The sequence below is a fragment of the Python bivittatus genome, unplaced genomic scaffold (genome assembly GCF_059951505.1).
Source record: "Python bivittatus isolate LINGU-HERP-01145 unplaced genomic scaffold, Pbiv_v1 ctg000340_np1212, whole genome shotgun sequence".
Lineage (NCBI taxonomy): Eukaryota > Metazoa > Chordata > Lepidosauria > Squamata > Pythonidae > Python > Python bivittatus.
Window position 1 is genome coordinate 18,147,919 of NW_028277056.1, and position 25,602 is coordinate 18,173,520.

Here is a 25,602-nt window from a genome sequence, read left to right on the forward strand (position 1 = left end):
TATGCATAAACCATTATTAAGTGGGTGTACTACAGTGGTGTCACCTTTGGTTGTTGAGTGACATGCTAGGGATTGCATACAAAAACGTGGGCAGAGCCAAGACCAAGAAGTTTGGTATACTTTTAACTTACAATTACAAACTTACAATTAAAATAATTTTTCCTCCTAAATTTAGCAATTTTCTTCTTACCTACACATTTACAATGTAATGGTGACTTCTGGAGTACAAGGAGAGGGAGAAATGGATGGAGCAAGAGAAGGAGGGGAAGCAATTTTGCTTTACACATAACTGACAGAGCTAAGGGTTGCTTCATTCTGCCAGACTGTCACTGTTTTGGGAAAAGCGAGAGTAATTAAAATAGATCAGTAAAATAAAATTGATAGATAAGTAAGCAGAATTTCTTGGATTAGGAGACCCTTCAGATGGTCGCTCTTGCCCTAGTCACCTCACAAATTGAGAACTGCAATGTGTTATACATGGGGCTGCCCTTGAAAATCACTTGGAAACCACAGCTGGTCTAGAATGTGGTGGCATGGGCAGTAATGGGCATGTCATAGTATGGGCAAGTGACACCACTGCTCCATGAACTGCACTAGTGGCCAGCTGGCTTCTAGATGCAATTCAAGGTGCTGGTTTTTAATAAGGCCCTTCATGGCATAGGGCCTGGTTATTTGAGAAACCACCTATCTCCAATAGTTTCTACCTGTCCTTTAAGATCCAGCAGAGGGGGTACCCTTTGGGTCACCCCAATTAAACAGTGATATCTACTGGGGCTTCAGAGGTGTGCCTTCTCTGCTGCAATGCCTGCCCTCTGGGACGGCATCCCCACAAAGCTTGATATGGCTCCCACCCTGGTGACCTTCTGAAAGGAACTGAAAATCTGGCCATTCTCCCAGGCCTTGAACAGGTAAGTGAGCCCTTATAAAGGGCCCTTGTAAAGTTTTTACGCTATTTCATATGTTTTTTTGTTGTTTTTCCAGATGCATATCGTCAATTTATTTTATTGGTCTGACTTATTGTATAAAGTGCCCAGAATTTATTAGAATTGACTGTTGCTTAAATTATAACATTACCAAATAAATAGTAGTGATTTGATCAGATCCTTATTTTATCTCGAAATGCATAAATTACTATTTGGATGGGAAGGGTAAACATGTTCAAGTTCTGAAGTTCTGAAGAAGATCTGAGCTTGCTCATTCTTACCTTTCCAACTGAATAAAAAAAAAATGGATTCCATGCAGGAGCAGAAATGCCAGCTGATATTATACTGCCTGCTGAATATGGTAATCAGTTTCCACATCATTTATTAATTGGATTTAAAATAAAATTGAAGTTAAGAAGATGAAGTTATCTTTGTCTATGCTCTGCAGTATTTCCACATACAAAGCAAGGAATGCAGACAGAAATCACACCAGGAGAGAGAAGTGTTTGTCTTAGGTTAATGGGCACACATACAACACCTGCATATAATAAAATTGCCTGTATTGAATGCTTTACATTTTCACTGCAAGTCAAATGTTGCATTGCCAATACAGAAAAACAGCAATAAGATATCTAGAATGAATGAGCAAGTCTTATAGACTGCAGTAAGAGAAATGAGATCTAACAGCATCGATCTGGTGCTGAAAAACTCATAATCCCAATATCCTTTGCTGCAAGGGAGATATTTGTATATGTTGTGTCTTGTGATGGATACCACAGTTCCACAGTTCCTGCTTATTATGTTACTGGAACTTGTAAATGGGCTGGAGAGGCCTTGGCACTCACACATTGTCCTCTGAGCTTAACTTCTGGGCACAGCGCTGCAAGTCAGCCCAGGGTGAGGTCTTCTTCCCCAAAAGCATGAAAACAAGCACTTCCATTGGAACATCCCTCCTCCCACAATATTCATTCCAGTCGGGGAGGGGGGGTGAGTGTGCAGTTTCAGATCTGCACAGCTGCACTGGTCCATAGCGGCAACCCTTTTCCACCCGTGCAACCCGTGCATGTATACCCAGACAAGATCTTACTCCTCCTACACATTTCTTAGAGCAGATAAAAATGCAACCATGTTCTTTGGCGACTTATTGAGTGGCTCAACAATAAAGATTACCGGAGAGTCTTCTTTATTTATATGTCATCTTCTTCATCTGCCTCAAACCAGCTTTAGGATGTGGCAGGCTTTTAATTTGCTGGTTGTTTTTATTTTTTTTTGTCTTGAAATTCAATTTTAAAAGAAATAAAGGATATCACTCCAATGTTTCCCTTGGTTGTCCACTTTTTCTCCCTATTCTCTCTTTCACTTTCTTTCTGCTATCCTTGCACATGCTTATCTGTCAATCATCATGGCAGCCTTATGACCCTGAAAATAGCTTTCTTGGCCCTGAACGTTGCAGGTCCTGCTCCCTCTGTTCCCCCACCTCAACAGACCTTGGAGGAAGGTTGTGCTGGTTACAACCTCAGACATAAGTAAAAAATATATGAAAGAGAACTGTTTATTAAATGTTGATCGTATAAGAGCATAATGCTCCAATTTATCATTTTTAGACTATAAAGACATTTCTAAAATTGATAAGAAACACCTATCCTGAATCCATCTGTTAACATCAAAAAGATTTATTTTTCTCCATCTACATAAAATAATACTCTGTCTCGAGCTCCAAAGATCGGTAATGCTAGAGTTCTTAATAAAATGTTAAATTCCTTATTTTGGGAATATAATTTAGTGTAACATTTACAACTTTAATTACTACATTTTTTCCAGGATTATATGAACGTATGCTGTAACTTGAACCCAAAAGGGTCCAAATTATGTGAGACAAACAGACCTCAATTTCTTATATAATCTGACCATGACTAGCACAGGTCTGTATAGTTTTCTATGCAACATCATAGAAGTGAGGCTGGGTTAAAACAACTTGTTCAAGATTTTAGGAAGGAAACAGCAGAATGGTGGTAGAAGAGGCTGGTTGGGAATCAGAGGAAAAGGGCATGCCTGATACCACCCTGGAACAGCCAACAGGCATCTCTCTGATCATTCCCATTACTGATCATCTGATTTTGCCTTCAACTTTGCCTCCAGCATTGGAGTCCGTTGGAGTTGGGTGGCTTATAGATACAAACAAACAAACAAACAAACATTAATGATAGTGAAGTAGTTGGAGGCTGCTGCTGCTGGACAGTTTCAGAATAAGGGGAAAACGGGTTTAACAACAATACAGCTAAGGAAACAGCTTAAATCTGTCTCATACATAGGCAGGTGATGAAACAAAGGCAATGTTATGGGGACAAAGGGGGCGGGGGAGGGATTGTAGTGGTCAAGGAATTATAGGGCCATAGTTGAGGCAAGTGGGGACACTACCTGAGTGGGATAGGCTAGATCAGGGTTTCTCAACCTTGGCAACTTTAAGATGTGTAGACTTCAACTCCCAGAATTCCCCAGCCAACATAAGAAGTCCACACATCTTAAAGTTGCCAAGGCTGAGAAACCCTGTGCTAGATACTGAAAGGGCATCACACAGAAGCAAGTCAAGGCCTGCCTCTTGCTTCAGAGGTCACCATAGGGAGCAATGGATTTAACTGCAAAGCAGATTCTCATGAAATGTTAGAAAAACCTTCCTAGCAGAACAGTAAGAATTGTTCAACAGTGGAATGGATGGAATGGTGATTTTAGGATTAATTTGAAGGCGGCAGCAAAAACATCATGTATGGGCCAGAAGGGATCTTCACTAGCTGATGGGAACAGAGCAGATAATTAAATTGCAAACCCTTCAAATTCCCTTCTCTTTGAATACAGCATTTCTTATCAGTCAGAGCTGAGAAGTGCAGAGTAGCGAAACCTCCCCCAGGAGAAACCAGCTGTGCTCACCTGCGCTAACAACCAGAGAGACAAGAAACCACCTAGGTCATATTTCCCTTAGCAACAACCAGCACCCACCTTTGAGGGGTAGTGCCCGCCTTTTGGGAGTGTTTTGCCCACCCAAGGGTGTGAATAATTACTGCCTGCCAATGATCATGTAGTTGTTTCAAGAAGGTATGAAAGTTGTGTGGATCGACAAATACGTGTGCCTGCTCTGGAAACAATTCCCGGGCACCTTACTCTGCGCAGAACAAATACTTTATTATCTCCACCCTGGTGTGCTTATTGGGCAAAATTGCATGCCAGGCTAGAAACTCCCAGAGCTCCTGGGACAACAGAAGCAGAAAGGTGGAGGGGTCTCCTTCACTGGGCATATTTAAGCAGTAGCTGGCATTCATCTACTGCTTTCATCTGGATTCCTGCACAGAGCAGGGCTGAGTTGCTCAATGACTCTTTTCAAGTCCAGATGAGGACGACACCTTCAGATCACAAGGAATGGGTGCTCTTTTCCCAAAGTGAAACGGCCTGCAAGCAGAGATCCGGCAACCAAGGCTTTCCGGCTTAGCATCTTTCCTACGGTGATATCTTGTCTATCTGCAGGGATCTCCTGGGGTTGGTTTTAACCCTCGTTTAGAGACTCATTACAGGTATGTCCCTCCTGCGTGAGAGGGCACCATTCATTTACCCCATCTCAGGGGCCTGCCATTAAGGTTGGCTGCCAAGAAGACCAAGGCCTTGGAGCCAGCTTGGGGGGGGGGGGGGGCTTTCTGGCATCCTGTGGGGCTGGATCCTCTCAGAACACCCATGGAAAAACACCTGACCAGACACTGCAGGCCCGGAGTTCAAGTCCCCCCCTGCTCTATGATGCCACAGACTTCGAGAAAGGCAGGAGGAGCATAATTGTTTCTGCACTTCAAACTCTTACAACAGAAATGCCGTCCCCCTTTTCCAGTTGGTAGGAAATGCTGCCCCAACCCCTTTTAACTGGGGACGGTGCACTGTATGGAACAAGCAGCTGTAATTTAAACGTCCGTCTTTATTACAGAGTCATAGTCAAGCCAAGATGATCTTACTGGAGAGGGGAAATCAAGGAGGAATCACGGTGATTCACAGGCATCCCAGCGTGGGCCATAATTCCCACCTAACATGCTGGCTGGGGAATTCTGGGAGTTGAAGTCCACACGTCTGAAAGTTGCCAAGGTTGAGAAACCCTGGCTTAGAAGGCAAAAGGCAAATCTGTGAAAGAAGCACGTTTGAAGGGTTCCAGGGCATGCTAACCAAGCCCGTTGCACGCCCGGGCCCAAGGGGCACGTCCTCGGGTTACGGTCTGCAACACTCCCCTTCTTCGGGAGCTCTTCGAGCTGCAAAGATCCGCACAGCAGCCATTCATACACGTGTACGCAGTATCTGGCGGGGAACGGATGAAGTTGCGTCCGTCGGTGCTGGCTGCCTGGATGTAGAAATAACGGACGGGCAGGGTGAGCTCGGCCACGAGGCCGGGACCCCAAACCAGGCTCTTTCCCGGGCTGACCGTGGCCTGAGGCTCTGCGGCAGCGTCCGCCGCCCCTTCCCAAAAGCCCGGCCGCAGAATGAACGCCCCAGCAGCGTTATTGCCATTGCTCGCTGCAGCCAACCTCTTTCCGTTGCTTCGCTCTTTTTGCAGCAAGCTTTAAAAGAAAAGGTAAATCTCGGCCGCTCCTTGTTCTTAAATTACAACATTCCTGCAAACTTTTTTTTTCTTTTTTTGGAGGGGCAGGGTGCAATGCCCGAAGCCGATTGGAGGGCGGGATAGCCAATCAGAAAGGGTGCCAACTTCCCTTCCCGCCCCCGTGCGCGTGGAATGCGGATCGTCGACAGGAGGCAGCGGACTTCTGCAACGTGGTGCCCTCCAGAAGTCCACGGATTTCCAACATCTCCGCGAAGGGCGTTAGATGAGGGAAGTGTGATTACTGCTATGGTAAATGACATTGCATTTCAGATGCCATGCTCATGTTTTCTTTCAAAAATGTAAACATGGCTACAGAATGCAGGAAAATCATAGACGTAAGAAAACAGTCACACGAGGGCCAGTGTGATTTGAGTGGGTGGGCGGGCTTAAGGTGTTGTGTAAAACTGTGGCTTGTAAATCATGGTTTATAGCTTAATTATTTGAACAAGGTTAACAATTACACTGTATTCAGACTATGGCTAATTGCAAGCCCAGTCGTCTAGTCACAAACTGGGTCTGATGTTCAAATGGAAGGTTTTTATTGGATAGGATGCTCCTGATAAGACTCCAGGTTAAAGGGAAAATTATGTTATGACATCTGTTATTTCAGTCTGGACAGGTTCCAAATAAGATGTTAGCAGACATGCAAATGGACAACACTTGTGGTGAATGGTATCAAGCAAGCCCATTTGAAGTCCAACTTTGTAGCAATGGAGGCAGTGAAAACGGGATTCGCCCAGAACGGGACATTTCAGCACTCAAATGGACTTTGCTCATTGTGTCTATGTTTCCAAGGATATTCCATTCCAATCCATTCCAGCCCCACCTCTAAAAATTAATTAGCATCTCATGCAAATAGAGCTGTGTTTTGGAAATACAATCTCTTTCCCACAAAAAGATTCATACCCTGAATTAACCACAACTAGAAGCCAAGGCAGTACATGAGGAAGAGGCTGAGCTCTGCAGATCTCTCATCAAAGCACTGACAAAACCAAGATCTTTCAATGAATTTGCTTCGCCATGTGCCTTCAAGACTATAAATCCACTTCCTATACTCACATGAGACATTTTGTTTTCATGAAAATAAATAAATTATGAAACCTGCTTAGTAGAAAGATAACAATACAATAGTTGTTTAGACTGTAAGATTGTATTCGCAATAGGACAAAGATAAACATTTTTGCATCTCTTACCAAACATTCGATTGGTTCCAATATCTTCAAGTAAGTCGTGCTGCAACAAAAGAACTATAGAAACAAGGGGGAACTTCACAGGACTTGACTGAATTTGAAAACCTTATAATATTTAATACTGAACATCAGTTAAGGTGCAGTCTGTAAATTGTACTGAAGTTATGATTCAGAATCTGAACCAGTTAAAAGACAATGATAAAATGGATGCAGAACTTGAACAGAGTTATAAAGATGCAACAGTGGGAATTTCAATGGACGACAAATATTAAATTTACTTTGATCATCATACTTAGAACTGATGTTAGATGTTCTACCATTGGTATATTATTCCAGTCTTGATTGCTAAAATAAATTTTCTGGAAATGTCATGAGCAGACTGGATTCTTTTTTTCATATGTGGCAGCAACTTTGTAAAGCCCAATGATACTGAAGAATAATTCACAGTAAAACGGGACAGATTTTGAAGGTTGTAATTGCATTACAAACTGAGATATTTTCATTCAATTTCTCTAAACCATATATTTCCAAAATGCACTGAATTATCTTGTATATGTTAACAGCTGCAACAATTTTATATGCTTTCTACAATTTCTTCTTTGGAAGAATGGCTAAATTGTGGGAGCATGCTTCGATGACAGGAATAATTTTCTACATAAAAAGTAAATCTGATGCTGAGTGTAAGTTTCTGGAAACCATTCTTGTATTATGATGTTATATATGGTTTTGTGCCACATCCAAATTTTGGTTTATTTATAAATTATACTTTAATTTGGTTTATAACTTTCAGTATTGATCTAACGTATCGTTTACTGCTTAGAGATTTGGTGGTGTTCTGTACTATGTTAACCAAGTTATGTTCCATTTAAAGTTCTATAAGTATAATTATCTGCATGTTTCTGTTTTCCTACATACAATATCTTATACTTTTCTTTCTTATGTATAACCTTTTTCATTTATGTTCTTTCAAAATATTGCATAAAATTAAGAGGACAACTTATGACAAAATAATTAACTCTGGATGCTTGAATCCACTTTTGACATCACAACTGTAAACATGCCATTCATGTGTGTGTACCCTGAAAATCAAACATTTATTAAGCATTCAGAATGAAAGTAGAACACAAACAAGACGACCACTTTGTCATTGTCATAAATATACTCCATTTATTTAAAAATATTGGTAGTCAATATTAATAGCTTATTTCAAATAAAAACGTTTTCCCTGGTTACATGTAAATGTGCTTGCACTGCAATGTGTTAGCAAGGAATTCTGGGAGTTGTAGTCCCAACATGTTTGAAGACACAAGGACTAAGGAAGACTGGCATAAAACACAGATAGTCAAGGACAGAGTTCCTCAACCTTGGCGACTTGAAGATGTCTGGACTCCAACATGCTGTCTGGGGAATTCTGGGAGTTGAAGTCCACACATCTTCAAGTTGCCAAGGTTGAGGAACCCTGGTCTAGGACACAAGACAGGAGAACATGACATTTCTGGGGACAAACTGCTAAACTATTTATAACTAAATGTGTAAGAAATATTAGTGTCAGACATCCAATATAGGGCTGCTGCCTCCTCCCCTATTTTATAGGCTACAACCAAAATTTTATAAAAGCATAGAAGGGGCTTCTATAGTGCTCATACTAGAGTGACCCTTTTTCCTACCTTGGACTTGTGGTTGCCAGCCACTTATTCTGAAATAACCTGTCTAAGAAGCAATGGAGAGCTGGTTTGGAAAATGCCACCAACCAAATCAGCCTTATGGTCCAAAATTGTTCGAAAAACCCATGAAATTCATGTATTTTTTAAGGTTGCCCCACCCATTTCACCAGGGATACCCTTAAACGTGGGACTGTGGTATATGGGCCACATTGTTCACCTGCATAAATTGCTCACATAGGATCTCCAGCACACAAAAGTCTTACTAGAGTTAATACATAAATTGGCTGTTAAGTTTAGCTGCATCCCACAGCCCCTGTACAGAAATTCTAGGGGCCATGGATGAAGTAGTCTAGTCATATCTTCTTGAGGAAACAGCAGACAAAAGCAGAAACTACCTCACATGGATTTGGAAGTCTCTATAACCTTTCCAATAGAAAAGAGAGGGGGAACTGAGGCAAATCAGGTTTTCAATTATCTGGATCCAATTTTTGGGTATCTGGATTCAATTATCTTGGATCCAAACTGGATCCAAAAGCCAGTTTGGTGTAGTGGTTAAGGTGTTGGCCTAGAAACCAGGAGACTGAGACATCTAGTCCCGCCTTAGGCATGAAAAACCAGCTGGGTGACTTTGGGCCAGTCACACTCTCAACCCAACTCACCTCACAGGGTTGTTGTTGTGGGAAAGTAGGAAGAGGAAGGAATATTGGCATGTTTGCCACCCTGAGTTGCGTATGAAAAAAAAGGCAGGATAAAAATAAAAATAAAAAATTCTCCAAATAAGGGAGAAAATACACCAGTCCTGGAGTTACTGTATTTCTGTTCCCTTCTGCTCCTCAGTGGTAACACATGTCTAGCTGGACTTTGGAATGGGTGGTTCAGTTGCCATAGATTGACCTTCGGCGTCTGCACTGGATTACTTTGTAACGGGAGTTGAACCTGCCCATGCTAGCAAATACCAGACAATTGTCAGCATTAATGAGCTTAAGTTGCAAGGCAGGAATTTTGCTCTTGACTGGAATTACAGTTACAGTTTTGTTTGTACAAGTAGCATACTGTAGAAAGGCTTGGATACATAGGACAGAATTTCACCAGAAGGAGATTCGGCCTGACTCTCATTAATCTCAAAACAAAGAACATATTTACAAAATAAGAAAATCATGAATGCAAAGCACAGAAAGAGGATATTAAAGAACAATTTTATATGCATGTAAACATATGCCTGGGCATGACTTTCTGACTGCACTCTGAACTTGTCACATAGAACAATTTTCAACAAAGGAGCTTCAATAAACTTTTACAAATCTTATTTCAAAGTCTTTTTACAGTACAAAAGGCTATAGAAATTAATTAGGCCATATGCTTCCTCTGCACAAACTTTTTTTTCAAAAGAATTCACATTCAAAGAATGTATTTTTACATGAACAGATAATTATAATTAGAATCTTAGTTTATTTACATGAACCAAAATATAAATATATAGTTTATTAATAATTTCAAGTGTAACAGCCATACTAAACAAACTAATATTCAAAACCATACTGTACATTCAATTCATACATATACTTCTTTAACGAAGTATTAAGCATTTTAAAACAACCTATTTTACATACCATGTTAATAGGCTGATTTTAAAAACTAAAGCAGAAATCAGTGAACATGCAGCATTTTAAAATTTCACTGTTTTGAATGAGTCTCTTGCAATTGCTTCAGCGTGATTTGAAACGTAGGGATAGCTACCTCATTGAAGTAGCTCCTTTCATCTTAATGGGGTTTTTAATACATGCACACACACACACACACACACACACACACACTTTCCAGTTAAAGGGGCATATGCGCACATAAGATATTAAATACACACATATTCTCAATCTTCTCTGTTTTTTTCTAAAACTTACTGATGAAGAAAGTTTAGGGTTGTTGAAACACAGAAGGGCCATGGATGTGTTGAGTGCAAACATTCAATTGCTGGTGAAAGCAGCCGTGTTATGATTATGATTATGGGGCAAAGTTCATTCTGCTTATAAGAATAGTATGAATGGTATAGGAGACCCTGCCCCGCAAAAGCTGGCAGCCCCATTTGAGTGCCAGTTGGACAATTCCATTTTTCTTTCCACTGCTATTAAATTTATGGTGATTTTACCCTTTAGAAGCAAATTCTGACATTTTTGAGCTGATCACTACAATGGCTAGGTTCACATAACTCTAAGTTATGGCTTACTTAACCATGGCTTATTGAATAAACCACAAATGGTTGGATTTAAGCAACACACAAAACAGTTCACCACAATTTATAAGCCACAGTGACTGAGTTCATACAGTACCCTAGCCTAAAACCAAATACGTTATGTCTTAGCTTCTATAACCTGGGCATTCTCCAAATAGGTGGACCTTAATTCCAAGAATCCCCCCACTTGTACATATATTTCTTAGAATTCTGGGAGTCCACATATTTAAGAAATGCCAAAACTGTGGAAGACTACTTTAGTACAATATATCCATTTAGTGTCTGAGATCAGATTAGTGCATTTACAGAAATCTACTCAAGTTTTCAGTCCCTACTATTTTATAAGCTACCAACCAACAAGTCAGCAAGTAGGTAGTTGCCTTCTACATCACTGAGCTCCTCAAAGTTCTGATTCTTTCTCATACTCATGCAGATAATATTCGTCATCTGTGGTGGTGTCAGAGTCAGAATCTGAATCTGAAGAATATGCAGAGGCTTCGTCATGGAAATCAAGAGGTTCATTTGGGAACTGTTCTTCTGCAGCTCTTGATTTCAACAGCTCCAGCCCACTTAAGGAGTACCTATCTTCATTTGTAATAGACCTGTGGTTCTTTAAAAGACATGGATTCCACAACCGTCCTTCTGTGAGTGACCTCTTTATGTTATCTAAGAAAGCCTGCTGTTGTTCTTTTCCAAAAATGCCAAATTCAATTGATGGGTACATGATACGCCGTGAACCAAAGTTCCTGTTATTCTTGTTGTATGTGTCCCAGTTCTCATTTTCATCACAGGATAACAGTTCAGAATAGGACTTGAACTTCCGTCTGCATCTAGGTTGTGTCAAGCTACTTTTAGGGGTCAGATGATCATGGAATTTTTGTGTATAGGAACATTCAGAAAAATGTCGTTCACGCTGGGTTTTGCTGAACTTTAGAACTGGCTTGACACAGGGTTGGTTTACATTTTTAAAAATGTCTGACTGCTCATTATCTTGATAATCCTCACATTCTGCCTGAGAGGTCAATTTTTGCAGTGGATAAATATTTGCCTTTGAATCATTTTTAATATATGAATGTTTATCAGATAAAAGTGGAAAAGATGAAGGCTCACCAACATTACTGTGACTTCTTTTTGTGGGGTAAGAATCCATAACTGTGCATTTGGAGAAAATGGGATAGTTGTTATTTTCTAAAACTTTACTACCTGTCTGTAAATTGTTGTTTAGCACAGGCATAATTGATTTTGGAAATAAAATGGTAGAATTTTGGGTGGTCTTTGTATTTTTATCACTTTGCCCAGAATGTTCTCTTTTCTGGTTGCACAAGTTTGTAAAAGGCCTCCTGTCTTCATTTGTTTGCAGTTTCTTATTTTCAACCTTACTCAGCCTTGTAATATGAAATTCACCAGGTAGAGAAGCCTGATTCTGATTCTCATTCCCTGTTTGCTGGGAATCATCAGGTGAAATCAACATGGGATAATGGTTGCTGTTATCTAATGAAAGTTCATCATTCTGTGAAAATATGCAACTTACGTGTGGCTTGGGACTTGAGCTTTTCTTACTAGAAAACTTTCGACTTGTTTTGTACATGGCTGCCAGTTTGTTTTTAATTGAGGACCTGTTTTTTCTTTTTTCTATGTCACTAACTTTATCTTTAATGCAATCTAAGACAAGCTTATTTTCAGGTAGTGAATGCTCAGGCAGGTCCTGTGCAGGACCTGAATACTGATCTTTAGAGCTAAAGTTCTGATTATCCACACAGATTCTTTCAGACCTCTGTGGATTTGTGCAAACTTTGTGGAGCAGATGATTTGGAGGCATCTCCTGCTGTTGAGGTTTTGAACATTCTACCATATTCCCTTTTGGTTGAACAACTGGATTAACCGAAAAAGCTGCATCCCCTGGCAGTGTTGAATTCTGGAAATCTGAATGCATCTTGATCTTTGAAACGGATGCTTCATTCCCGACACTTTCATTTCTCGGCTGAAACCCATGTCCCCTTTCAGAAATAATGCGGCATATATAACGAGCCCTTTCTTTAACCTCTGCAGCATTTCTGTTTTTTTCTTTACTGGCATTTACTGGGGTGCTGTCTTCTGGATATGCAGTGGATCTTCCATCCTGGATAAAGTCAGTTAAATCAGAAGGGGGAATGGTTGCTGATGTTTCAGCCGATGGCTGACTACCACAGAGACTCCCTTTTTGAACATTTATTGCAGAAGAAACTGCAGAAATATTCCCTAAAGAGGTTTTGGCACTTTTGGAATTCAGTGAGTTAAGATGTAAGTTTTTATCAAGTTTTGGTGCTTCTGTCCATGGAGAAGAGTGCTTGCCAATACGCAGGTTGGACAATGCGCTGGTAACAGTGTTAACTGTTTCAGCCTCTATTCTGTTGGGTTTGGGGTCACCTGGAAAACCATCCACAGCTGGCCTACTGGAAAATGCAAGGGCTGGCTCTTCTGCTCCTGGTCCGATTATTTCTTCTCTATTATGCATTGTACATTGTGCAGGAGAAGTGCCTGCTGTTCTCAGAGTGGGATTTGGAACTTGAAGATCTTTATCAGGATCGTCTGCATTTTTTGAATCCTGTTGTACATCAAGAGGAGTAGGCATTTTGTCAGGAGAAATAACTTTTTCTCCTTTTTCTAAGTTAGATGGAGAAGCGACTGTTGTCATACCAATAAGAGCTTCATACTCCTTTTTAACGGCCTGAGATTTTTCTGGGGATGAGGATGAATCTGTCTTTTTGGTATCTTCTAGAAAGACATTGCACAGAGTGTTTGAGTGTTTCGGTGGTAAGGCATAATAAACTGAAATCAGTTCGTGGTATTTTACATTGTCTTCCTCTATGCTAACTGTCAGTGTGCTGGTGGTTTTATATTGCTTTAAAGGATTTCCTGCCTCTGTTTCCCCCTTCTCAGAAAAGACAGAAATGGCAGTTTTCTCTGGACCATCTCCTTTTTTCCGTTTACTGCCAATTATATTAGAACCCCCTGATCGGCAGTTAGGAACCTGAGTTAACTGCATGTGGTAATCTTTAATTTTTTTATTTTTCTCATCAGCCATTTCTTTTGGTGATATGTTTAAGGATGAGCAGGATGAGCTGAGAAAAGAGTTTTTTTCTCCCTTACTTGAATAAATATTCCCAATTCTGTTTGATATGTGTGCTTCTAAATTATCCCCCACCATCCTCTTATTTCTGAAAAGGATTTTCTTTGTAGGTGGAGAGATGCGTTTTTTAGACAGATCGCTGCCATCAGTACTAGCTGATTTTCGATGTAATGTTTTATATGTTATAGGAGATTTGAGAGGGCTGTTGCTGGGTGAGCCACTAATACTATTACTAGTTGGATATCTGACAAATCTATTTGGTTTATGGAGTGTTTCAGCATAAGAAACTGGGAATTCATTATTCGGAAGTACTTTGGGGTCTTCATTGAAGTCAGACGAATAGGTTCCATTTAACATCTTGTTAGGATTAAATGCTTTCAGAGTTTCCAACTGATGTTCCTCTTGTGGGGAACTCTGAAGAATGGATAGCTTTGTAGGATTAGTAATCAGGAGTGGGGGACATGCTTGCTCTACACTCTTGCTTTCAACACAGTTATCTTCCTTTCTTTGGCCATTTCTACTGTGAATCTTTGATAAACAAACGTTTTCAATGCGTCTCAAGGAATTTGCTTTGGCTTGCCTTTTTGAATTTAATATAAAAGGTGGCTGGAGAGATGAGGTCGTAGGAGGGGTAGTTAGAGGAGAGACTGCAGAAGGAGACACCTGAGATTCTGTTGGATTATTTGTATTTACTTGTCCAAACACTTGACTTAATATTGGTTTTTTTATGTCCATGCTATCCACTTTATCTGACTGATCAGCATTACTCACCCCTTCCATGCCAAGTATTTTAGAATTTTTCTTGGTTTGAAAGGATTTAACAAATATCTTTGAAGGAGCTTGACTATCTCCACTAAGCTGACTTTGACTTGGTGCTGCACATTCAGTTTGGTTCTCCAAAGCAGCTGAGACGTATGCTGGACATTTTTGCATGTCTTTTGCACGTTTTAGAAACAGTTTGTTAATTCCTCTTCCTGAATGATCCCTAGTCCTTGTGTATTCTGAGGCATGGTTGTGCATATGATCACTTTGCCATATGTCTTTTTTTCCCCCATAGTCACTCTGCCGGTCACCCAGATTAGTTGGAAGCTGTTCAAAGTTTACATCAGGGACATGGTACGTATCACTGAAATACTGGTGGTTATTACGTCTAAAAAGGTACTCCTCCCTTCTTCCAAAAGGAAAATTGGTTTGGGACGGATTCATTTTACCATGAAATGATGGATATCTGTAACATGATTTTGAAATATTTTTCAATGGATATGACACATAATTCTCCCGATTGTCAAAACACAGAGGGTCTATTCGTCTGTCAGTGAATAAAAAATGGCTCGTATTTGGTACTACTTTTCTGTAATTCATTTTTGACCTATAAAGTTTGTATCTTGTATTCTCTGCTGGAGAACAAGGGTGTGAGTCCTCAAACGCTGAGTTAAATTCTGTTAATGACTGTGTTCTACGAAGTCTGTCTGGATGTAGTGAATGTCTAGAAGACTGTGGCATATTCCATACAATAGATGACAGAGGGGTCCGTCTGGAACGATGCTGAAAGTTTGCCTCTGTGAAGTCCATATTGCTTTCCAAACCATGCTGTAAGCTACTGGTGGAAAACTTGTCAGCAGACATTAAAGGAGAGTGCCTTGTAAGACAAGACAAAGAGTAACTTCTGCCCATTGTATCCCTGGACATGATGTTTTTAGGACCAAATCCACTACTGTGTGATCCTGATGGAAGTTCCAAGCTATTTTTTGAAGAATGTCCAAGAGAACAAGTAGAATATCCTCTCTTCAAAGCAGAAGATCTTTTGTCATACAAATCCCCATATGTGTACTTTTCTGTGTGATGCTGCTTTATATATGTATCATAAAGCCTCCTTGGTCTGAAGAAAGTGTTGTATTTATCTTTGGCTCTTAACATCCTCATTCTGTCTGCTAAAAATGAGTTCTGGTCATTTCTCTGTACTTCTCCAAGGAAATCTGGTTGCATAACAATGGAATGCTGATGGATTTCTGGCACTGTAGAGCCATATTCAGTTGGAGTCCTTCCATTCATAGTATCTTGAGATTGTTCCTGTGCCAGCTGGTTATCCAGACTGTCCAAAACTAGTGAATAGTGAAGGAAGGAATTTTTATTTTTCAACACTGATACAGACAATTCAACTTGTTGAGTTCTTGTTCTACATAAAAAAATCCCTTGTACTGTATCTCTGTTTTAATTAAGCCACTAACATCACAGCAGATATACTTAAGAGGTTTTGATACAAGCTGTCTCTTACTTAATATTTATCTTTAAATCATTCTATGAGACTTTTGTCCTTTTTACTGAAACATAAATCTTTTACAAGTTAAAACAGGCTAAAAATCATATAAAACATCACCAAGTTAGTGAAATAGATAGCATGAATGTTGTTCCATGTGGTACTGTTTTTCTCTGATCTGAATTTAAAGCTAATGTGCTTGTCATGGCACATTCTGTTGAAAGCAGATTGCAGAATTCATAGCTGAATTTATTTGCATCCCTAAATACAATACAGTTGGATAAGCAAATATACAATTGCTTGCTGACTACTTCTTTGAGTTAAATATTAAATCTGATTCCATTTCAAGAATACTTTCTAACTGCCAGGAAGGTGGGGAGAATAATTTTCACCTTGGAGATACAAAGTGTAATTATAATTTTTTGTGCTGCATGTATTAGCCTGCACAGACCATTCCTTAGTTCACTTAGGAAAAAAAAGAATAATCTTTTTCATATCAATTACTTAGCAAAGGTACAAAAATAAACACCTTAAAGGCTTGCTGGCCAGTTGTGGACTCTGAAGCACCATCTAATTACACCACTGAAATTCAGCAACAACTTGCCAGTGAAATTTTATGTGCTTTTCAGTGCAAATTAAGGGCCAAGCCAGGCATTAATTCTTCATGAATGGGGTTTAAAACATTTATTTTGCCCCTTAACTTCATCCCCAAAATTGAAAAGAATGGGCCTACTCTGCATACTTTGGGGAAGTCACCTTATCACTAGCCATACTCTCTGTGGGCTCAGAAGCTGGAAAAACAAGCACCCAAGTGTAGTCCCAGAGGAGAATAAAATTGTCTCTGCCCTGTGAGGAAAAATAGGAATATTTGGATTTTTTAACTTGGGGAAAAAGACCAAGGAGAAGCATCATAAAATTTAAGAGAGTCCTGGAGTTTCTGGAGGGACTGCTATGGTTGCTCCCACATCATCTGGCCTCCTCCACTTGCTTCTAGTGAGTGCTTTTCCTATCTCTATCCTGGTGGTCAGGGAGAATTATAAAAGTGCTGCACAGAACATTCCACAGAAATTGCACATTATGTTAAAGAACTCTTCGTAAGTAGCAGGTAGATGCAGCTTTGGGGATGCAGAGCCAGTTATCCCACTGGAATGGCAAGACAGGAGACTAACTGCGTCTCAAGGGCCATTTTTCATTCTCCATTGGTTTAGCCACTTGGCCTTGGAATTCAAGATATTATTTTAAAACAACCTACTGATGCAACTACTGTGTGTTTGCTTAGTAGAGGATAGTTTGGTAAACTTCCTGGATAATGAGACCCAAACTAATGTCCCCCATGCAACAACAGCAGTGCCACTGTAGGTAACCAAAGACATACTAGAAATTTTTACAAGTGTCAGTTCTTGTCTGGATAGATTGCACTAATGCCTGAAGGTAAACAGGACAGCTATAGATAGAATGGAACGTAATACTCCCATTATTTGATCATCCAATTAATTTATTACTCCACTCAGAGGATCTAGGTGAAACTACAGGGCATCTGCCCCAGGCTATTGTCCTGTAGACACCTTAACTTCAGCTCCCAGAATTCCTGGCAAGCATTGCCAGTAGGCTGACTGGGAACTTAAGTTTAGCACATTCAGAAAGCGCCAACTTGGGGGAGGTGGCCACAGTGATATTACAGGTGGTCCTTGTTTAATGACTACTCGTTCAGTGACCATTCAAACTTAGGCCAGTGCTGAACAAGTGGTAGTTATGACTGGACCTCATACTTATGTCAGTTACAGTATCCCTGCAGCCACATGATCACGATCCAGGCACTCAGCGCCTGGCTTGCAATTACGATGTCACAGCATTCTGCAGTCACATGATGACTATTCACGACCTTCTTTGCCAGCTTTTTACAAGCAAAGTCAATGGGGAAGCCAGCAGGAGGTTGCAAATGGTGACCATGTGACATCCTCGCTTAATGACCCACGGTGATTCCCTTAATGATGGCAATCAGAAGCGCTGGAATTTCCATTGCTAAGCAGTGCATTCATGTGACATTGTACTTTATTACCAAGTCACTTAGCGACAGAAATTCTAGTCCCAATTACTGTTGTTAAGTGAGGACTATCTGTATATAAGAATGTTTTATACAGTTTTACCACTCTCAGATCAAGAGTTTGCAAGTCATGTACAATGTGGAGCAAAGATATGAGTTTACCTTTTAAAAGCTCATTTTCCAGCTCCTCATTCCATGTTGACGTGTTGTCCATCATGTCAACTATGTTTGCATCAAGACATTTATTTGTTGGTTCAGAGGGCAAAGAGGAGTTGCATGTCTGGATCTATGAAAAGAACAAATCAAGAAACAGATAATTTTTTCTCAACCAAACAAAACCATTAAATGCCTTTTTCTTTATTACAATTATCTTCTATAGTAATATTAATAGCACCTTGGCTACAGAGGTGGCATTATTTTAACACTTGCAGATTTTTCTATCTTTCAGATAAATTGCTTTAGTATACTTTAATTTAGTTCTAAACTCTTCAACATTTTAAAACCCTGGCAAATGATGCAAGAACTGGCTACATCTTAGAACTACAACTAATATGGAGTAGAAATTCATAATTAGTTTTTCATATTCTGAACTTCACAGCTGAAAAGCAATTTTCTGAATGAACAGACATGCACTTCTTGAATGGGAACAACTATTGTTCAATTTATCACAAGTATTAAAATTAAAAAAAATATATACGAATATCAATAATGTTTCTAAATAAATCCATTCTTCATTTCTAGTACATAATTAAAAGAAAAATATCAATAGAGATATTATAACACTGGATCCAAGAACCAACAATATTTTATTAGCTGATTATAATCAAACTTCTTCATGGGATCTTGCAATATAGGAGATATTCTTCAGCCTGATCAAGTTTAGAATTCACAAGTTTCTTCTGGTGGATGGGTGGCTATGGTATGTAAGTTTAATGAATTAATTAATAAAAATCAGGCCCGAGATAAAATATTGTATTGTAGAGTGGTTTGGTTTAGCCATGTCTTTTGCTCCATTTCAGCCTCCCACCCACACTAACATTTTAAAGTCACCCCCAGATTAGTTTTTTTTAAATTATTGGTCTTCCCCAAAGCTTCCTTTTGTGTATGGATGGTAGCATTTTAGCTGAATACGCTACAACCCCACAGTCCACAATGACTTCAGTATTAGAGGGATATGTCTTCCAACTTCTAATCCACGAGGCAGAGAGATTCTCTGGATTAAAGCTGGGAGCACACATCATGCTTATGGACACACACAGTATGTAACCAACTTCTCCATCTGCTCTCAGAGCAGTGCCTAGGTGTCCTCCTTGCCATTACAGGCTAGCTAACATAATTAAATTTGCCCTGCTTTCCTATCTGCTTAGTCATCAGAGTTTAGGAATCAGACTGCCCTCTGGGGATGTGGCAATGCTTCTGGAATTCTCCAGTGCCTTGCAGTTCTTTAGCTGACTTTCGCAGGCAGAGCAGGTGGCAACCATAGCTGAAAGGCATCTCCTAGTTCCAACAAATATAATATGGTAGGTGTTTCCAAAAGGGAAGCTTAACTTTTTAAGACAGACTTCAGTCTTTGGCCGACAAATGACAGAATCACTGCATTAAAGGTCAGAATACTGAACCAACTGCGTTGAAGATTTCCAAGGACTGTCCTGCAGTTCTTTTAAGGATGAAGAGGATCTTGGAGACAGAATTTGTCATGACGAGCCAGCATGGGTAGAGTACAAAAAACTCTTAGTCCCTAAGCCCTAGTTTAAAAGAATTGCTCTTACCATTCAAGGCTTACATACCTTCTAGTTGTGACATATGCATTGTAGTCACCAAGAGAGTCTAGAATTATGATGACTCTGGCCATGACAACAGTCAACTGCAGTCACTGGGTATACTTGCAGGTATGATATAACCACAAAACAAATTCAGAGCCACATGTAGAAGAAAGTAAGTTAACTCCTTACATCTTCTTCAACATATGGGACCATTTTCTTAATGTCAAAACAATGTTTGTTGCTCTATCCCCACCACTGAAATCTCATGTGTGGAACAGAGGGCAAAGAAACTAACAGCATAAGAATGTTAAGATATGGGCAATTTTTTAAAACTCATACATTTTTATCTTGTTTCCCATTCATCCTCAAAAGGTTCCCATGCAATTCATTAAAAAAAAATGGAATCAATAATACAAAATATAAGAACAGTTGGAGACGAGAGATAAGAACAAACCATAGATGAAATCAGAGCAAAGGAAGGTTTATAATTAGTTAATAAAACAGTGGGCTTTTTAAAATAAACAAGCCTGGGGATATTTTAAAAAATTCAGTTATTTACATCCTAAGTATTACATGTTGGTGCCAGCAAGAAAAGTCTTCTTAGGAATAACATTCCAAAGACAAGGTCTCCATTACAAAAAGCCCCTTTCTTAGCCCCTCTCTCTGCTGGCATCTGAAGTGAGTATGAAGAAGATCTTAAGTTCATGCGTGAGCTAGTATTCACTATGGTATGTTAGTTCTAAACCTTAACCCTGTACTACATATTAGAAAGAAACTGGGAAATTGGACACAGAATTCATATTTTATTTCTTGTAACATTTAATTTTCTTTAAATGGTATCAGTGAGAGTACAGTTACTAACTACACTGTTCAGCTAGGTTTCATTCAGTACAGGCATTGTACAATCAGTTTTTTGGTTGCATCTATTAATGCAATTCTGGTATAGTGATTGACTGAACAGGAGAAAGAATTCTGATCTTCATGCAGCTGTGAAACTCAGCGCGAATCTTTAAACCAAGCATTTTTCATCCAACTTAGCACATGAAGGATAAGGATGGGGCAGATCCCATTTATACCATCCTTAACTCACAGAAGATAAAAGTATAAAAAATAAAGGGTCTATGCTCTGTACCTTCAGCAACCATCCATCTATAGGCCCTATTTATCACCATGGAAGTCTTGACTTATTCAGCATCCATATCAAGAGTAATCAGTTAGAGCAATGTTTCTCAACCTTGACAACTTTTAGATGTGTGGACTTCAACTCCCAGAATTCCCCAGCCAGCATGGCTGGCTGGGGAATTCTGGGAGTTGAAGTCCACACATCTTAAGGTTGCCAAGGTTGAGAAACACTTAGTTAGAGACTGTAGGGATCTATGAGGCTTTGCAACCATCGTTTGTTGTCTGAATTTCCTCTGACCACAACTGACAGAATTCAGTGTTCTGGTTTCCTGCCATTTTGAATAAGGAGACATATAAAAGCTGTATATTTATCTTTCATTTCTTTAGCAAACGTATCTGCTACCATTTCCCACTGAAACCTTTAACAGACTTAACATTTAGGAAAAAAACCCCAAGGAAACCTTCAAAGCTCCACCTCAACCAAGAAAAAAACAAAAAAAAATCATCTATTTTTATTTTATGAACTTATATGGCTGCCTTTCTCACACTGTGATCCTAAGTGGCTCAAAATAACCAATAAAAATAGCAATATAGATCAAACCCTTTCCACCAGGCACCAGAACCACCCATATTGTTGCCCCCCAACTTAACCCCATCCTAGTTCAATGCTTGGGAGAAGAGCCAGGTCTCCTCATGGCCTTCTGGAAGGCTAAAAGGGTAGGGGCCCCTTGAATTTCAGACGGGAAGCTGTTTAAAAGGGTTGGGGTGGCTACGGAGAAGGTGTGGCTCTAAGATCCCACCAGATGGCAGCGTTTGAGGGGAGGGGCCCTGGAGTATGCCCACTCTATGTGGCCTAGTGGGATGGGCTGATATTCTCAGGCAGAGGCAGTCCTGCAAGTAACCTGGCCCCAGGCTACGTAGGGCTTTAAAGGTGATAACCAGCACCTTGAATTGCATCCAGAAAGCAACTGGGAGCCAGTGAAGCTCACGCAACACGGGTGAACCATGGAGTGCCCAGAAATGTGTGCGCCGCTGCATTCGTGACTCTACCCAAGTGAACAACACAGCTTTACCCACATCTTCCCCAACCCCCGTAGCCCTCCTTCCCCTGCCAAATTACATGCAACTCTTGATATATAACTTCCCCACTCCCATCTCCAATGTCTTTGATACAGTTAGACTGGAAGGCTTAATTTGAGCTCCAGGACTCCTTGCTAACTTGGTCACTCGCTCATTATTTAAAGAAGTTTCAATAAGTTCAGAGTCAAATCTGCAATGCTTCCCAATGTGCTGTGGATGTATTAAAAACATGTCACGTCTTGGTCTTCGCTAAGATTCTGCAAAACAAGAAAGCAAATATTAAATGAGTAGTATTGCTCCTAGCACTGGGGTAATAAACTGTTAAATGACTGACCGTTGCCATTTCCTTTGCTTTGAAAGATGTATGGGCACCTGCAGTCAAGTGGTCGTATCTGCAAAGAAGAATTTGAAGTGTTAATTCTTCACTGCATGCAGCAAGACATTGCAAAGAATCAGAAACTACCTATATTGCCTCAATAGCAAGAAACTTCAACATTAAGCTACCCTGGTAGGAATGTATTGTTAAGATTTCATTGCAATCCTCAGCATATCTTTTTGGAGTCAGCTCCATAATACACAACAGGGTGTTCTTTGAGACATGCATTCCCAAAATTGAACTTCACATGAATTAAGAGTTCATTTTTATTTTTCTTACTGGATTCATAGAAAACACTGTATTATGATTTGTTAAATAGCCATGCTTTGTTAACTGAGCCACAATTAGCTTAATTCATGCATGCAAGTCATAATGCAATTTGTTTTGATTTGGTTTAGCATAGTACTCTATACATCTTATCTATCATTGTAGCTCTGTAAAGTTTCCTCCCATGGATATCAGTATTTCTATGAACTACAGTTTTATTGAATCCGTTTAACGGTTCTGATTTTTCTCAAACCCAGCTGAATTTCTGGATATTCTCTAAAGCCATTCTCAATAATGCTATTATATACTGGTTTTGTAAAATATGAATTCACATTCTCTCCATTATGTCTTCTCTAAAATGGAACAATTTACCATCATGGGTGATGCTGCAAAGTTTTTAATATATAAACATGCAAACTATGCTGATTTGATATAAAATAAATTATCACTACAATCTGGACTAGAATCATCGTTGTATAACCTTAATCTAAACTTTTGAAGAATGTACAGTTAAATAGATGCTTACTTTAGCTTCTCTAACAGGTGGCCTTCTGAATACTGATCACATCTTTTTCATTGATTAATATTATACCTCAGTTCAAACTACTCTCTATCCAAAACTCTGTGGTACCAATGCTAACATGGATTTTACTATGACTATGATGGGTAAAGAAACAAGAGTAATTATTCCATATGTCCATAGAAAAGTTATACAAATATAATCTAGGGATAGAAGAACTGAGTAGTGATGCATAAAGTGTTTCAAATTCAAAACAGTTCAAGTGTACAATGCTGTATTCCATGCTCAAAACACCCTGTTCCAAGTTTGAAACAGTTATGGTGTTCTGACTATTCTGGAAAAGTTTCAAGCTCCAAACAGCAATACTTCAAGCTGGAAACATCTGTTTCAAATAGAAAACAGGGGCTTCAAACGAAAAACATTTCTGGAATGACTGGGACATTTCTAATAACAGACAACCCATCCTGAACCTGCAACAACAATTGTGGTGTCGAACCAGAACATTTCATGTTCAAAAAAAATTCCAGAGCATTTTGCACATCCTTACACCTGTGGCCCTCTTTTGTGGTCCTCAGAGCTTCCCTCTGACCCTGAGAGCTGAAAATGAAAGCAGTTTCTTGCCATGTTGACATAGGAAGTGGATGAAAACTGTAATTTAAGTCCTAAAATAAACACATCACAGTTAAAAAAAAAAAAAACTTGGACTAGAAAGCCAGTCTCACCTCTGAGAATTTTGGAGCCCATCCTCATTATAGTACTTATGAGGTCCACCCTCTTTGTAATTTTTATCCACCCTACCCTAATCCAACAGGCAGGAATATGGATGTGCTGCATCGCATCTAGCACAAATATCTTCACGCCTTACTCAAGACGCTGCTAGAATTCCCAGAAAGGCTATGGCCAGTAGGGAAGGCTGCTGGATGCTGTAATTTAACAAGAACTTGGAGGGCCACTAGGTGCCTCCTCTCCAGAGGAAATGATGTGGATCCTTTTCTGAACGATATAAAAATATTGTGCAATGGAAACTATCAAGCAGTTCAAGACAATGCAACTTAGAAAGCCGTAAAAACAATATTAATGGTTTTTTTAAAAGTTGGATTAATTCATTTCAAGAGGTCTTCCGGATGGAGTGAGACTGCCTTACTACCTACCCCTTTGGCTTTTATTCAGCAAACATCTGCTTTCTGATGCTTTAATTAGTCCTATAGAATGGAATGATAAAAGCTTGGCATGTCATGATACACAGCTCAAAATGAGCCCATCATGATTACTCTGAAGTAAGTTTCAGTATCCCATTTATTTATTAAACATTCCCAGCAAACATTCCTCCTGGTGTTTATATTTCTGCAGATCTATTTTCTAGTTGGTTTTCTAATTCTTTCTAAAAGCAATTCTCACATTGACACTGGTACATGTCTACTTCTGAATAGACATGTGTAGGATTGGCAGTAACAACCTCAGGATAGACTTTGATAGGGAAAAAATATAAAATAAAAGATGGCGTGTATATCCACAACATGTGAAAGTTAAGTGGGAGTTAAAGCAACATGTTGCAGAATGGAATTTGTGTACTCAGGATTCCAGGCACTCTTTTTAACGTCTTCCACTTTTTTCAAGCTTTGTCCCTTTTTAACTTCCCTAAGTCAATTGGCAAGCTCAATTCCCAAAAGCTGTTCCACACCATTTCTAATTTTCCCATCCTGCTGAATAGTTATTTGAACTTCTACAAAATTTGGCATTCCTACAACATTCTGATATTTCTCTAAAGGAAATTATATACAGACCACACCTCCTCCCAGTTAATGGGAAGTTACAAACACATACTTTCCCCCACAAGAAGACAGTTTGACTGTCTAATATGGCTTGTTCTCTAGACTCATCTTACAACCCTTGCTTTTTTGTTTTGCATTTTACACAAATCCTTCATCTTTAAGACTCGTATATATGATATAGATTAGATTCTCTTCATAGAGAGGTATCTGAGGCAGACTGAATGACCCAACATTTAAACTTGCATCAACATTGCTCCTGTGGTTTTTCTATAGATTGGTTGCAAGATGTTCAAGCTGTTGACGACCCCAGTTGGCATGAGATCTGGCAAGCAAATTACAAGTACTAAATGTTAAAGCTCTTGTGAGGTTTCCAGTACTTTTTTATAACTACTTTTCAGAAACTACACTCTGTTTAACTCAGCCAGGCTCCAAATAATGCCACATCTTGTTTCCCACATGGTCAAGCAAATGCCACTCTAGCTGTTTCTCAGACAGAGAAAAATTCATCTACTGAATTTTTATTCATCCCATGGCTGTTAGAAAAGATTTTTAAAAATTCTTAATTCCTGGCAAGGAGAAGTTGTAAATTCCTAACGTTAAAAAATAATAAATCAGTTATTAACCACATGTATTAGCTCAACAGCTGACTAGTCCCAACTAGCTA

General features: G+C 39.5%; 1 protein-coding gene across 3 annotated transcripts in view; it reads right to left on the reverse strand.

The window, feature by feature from the left end:
• Nucleotides 1–7,861: 7,861 nt before the first annotated feature.
• Nucleotides 7,862–25,602, reverse strand: part of EXPH5 (exophilin 5) — a 52,746-nt gene continuing 35,005 nt past the window's right edge. For all 3 annotated transcript variants that reach the window (XM_007431713.3, XM_025168880.2, XM_025168881.2), the window contains 3 exons: nucleotides 22,338–22,395; nucleotides 18,201–18,324; nucleotides 7,862–15,839 (listed from right to left, as the gene is read on the reverse strand). In XM_007431713.3, the coding sequence (XP_007431775.1) occupies nucleotides 11,029–15,839; nucleotides 18,201–18,324; nucleotides 22,338–22,395 (4,993 nt within the window). In that variant the 3' untranslated portion in view covers nucleotides 7,862–11,028. The remainder of the gene's footprint in view (nucleotides 15,840–18,200; nucleotides 18,325–22,337; nucleotides 22,396–25,602) is intronic.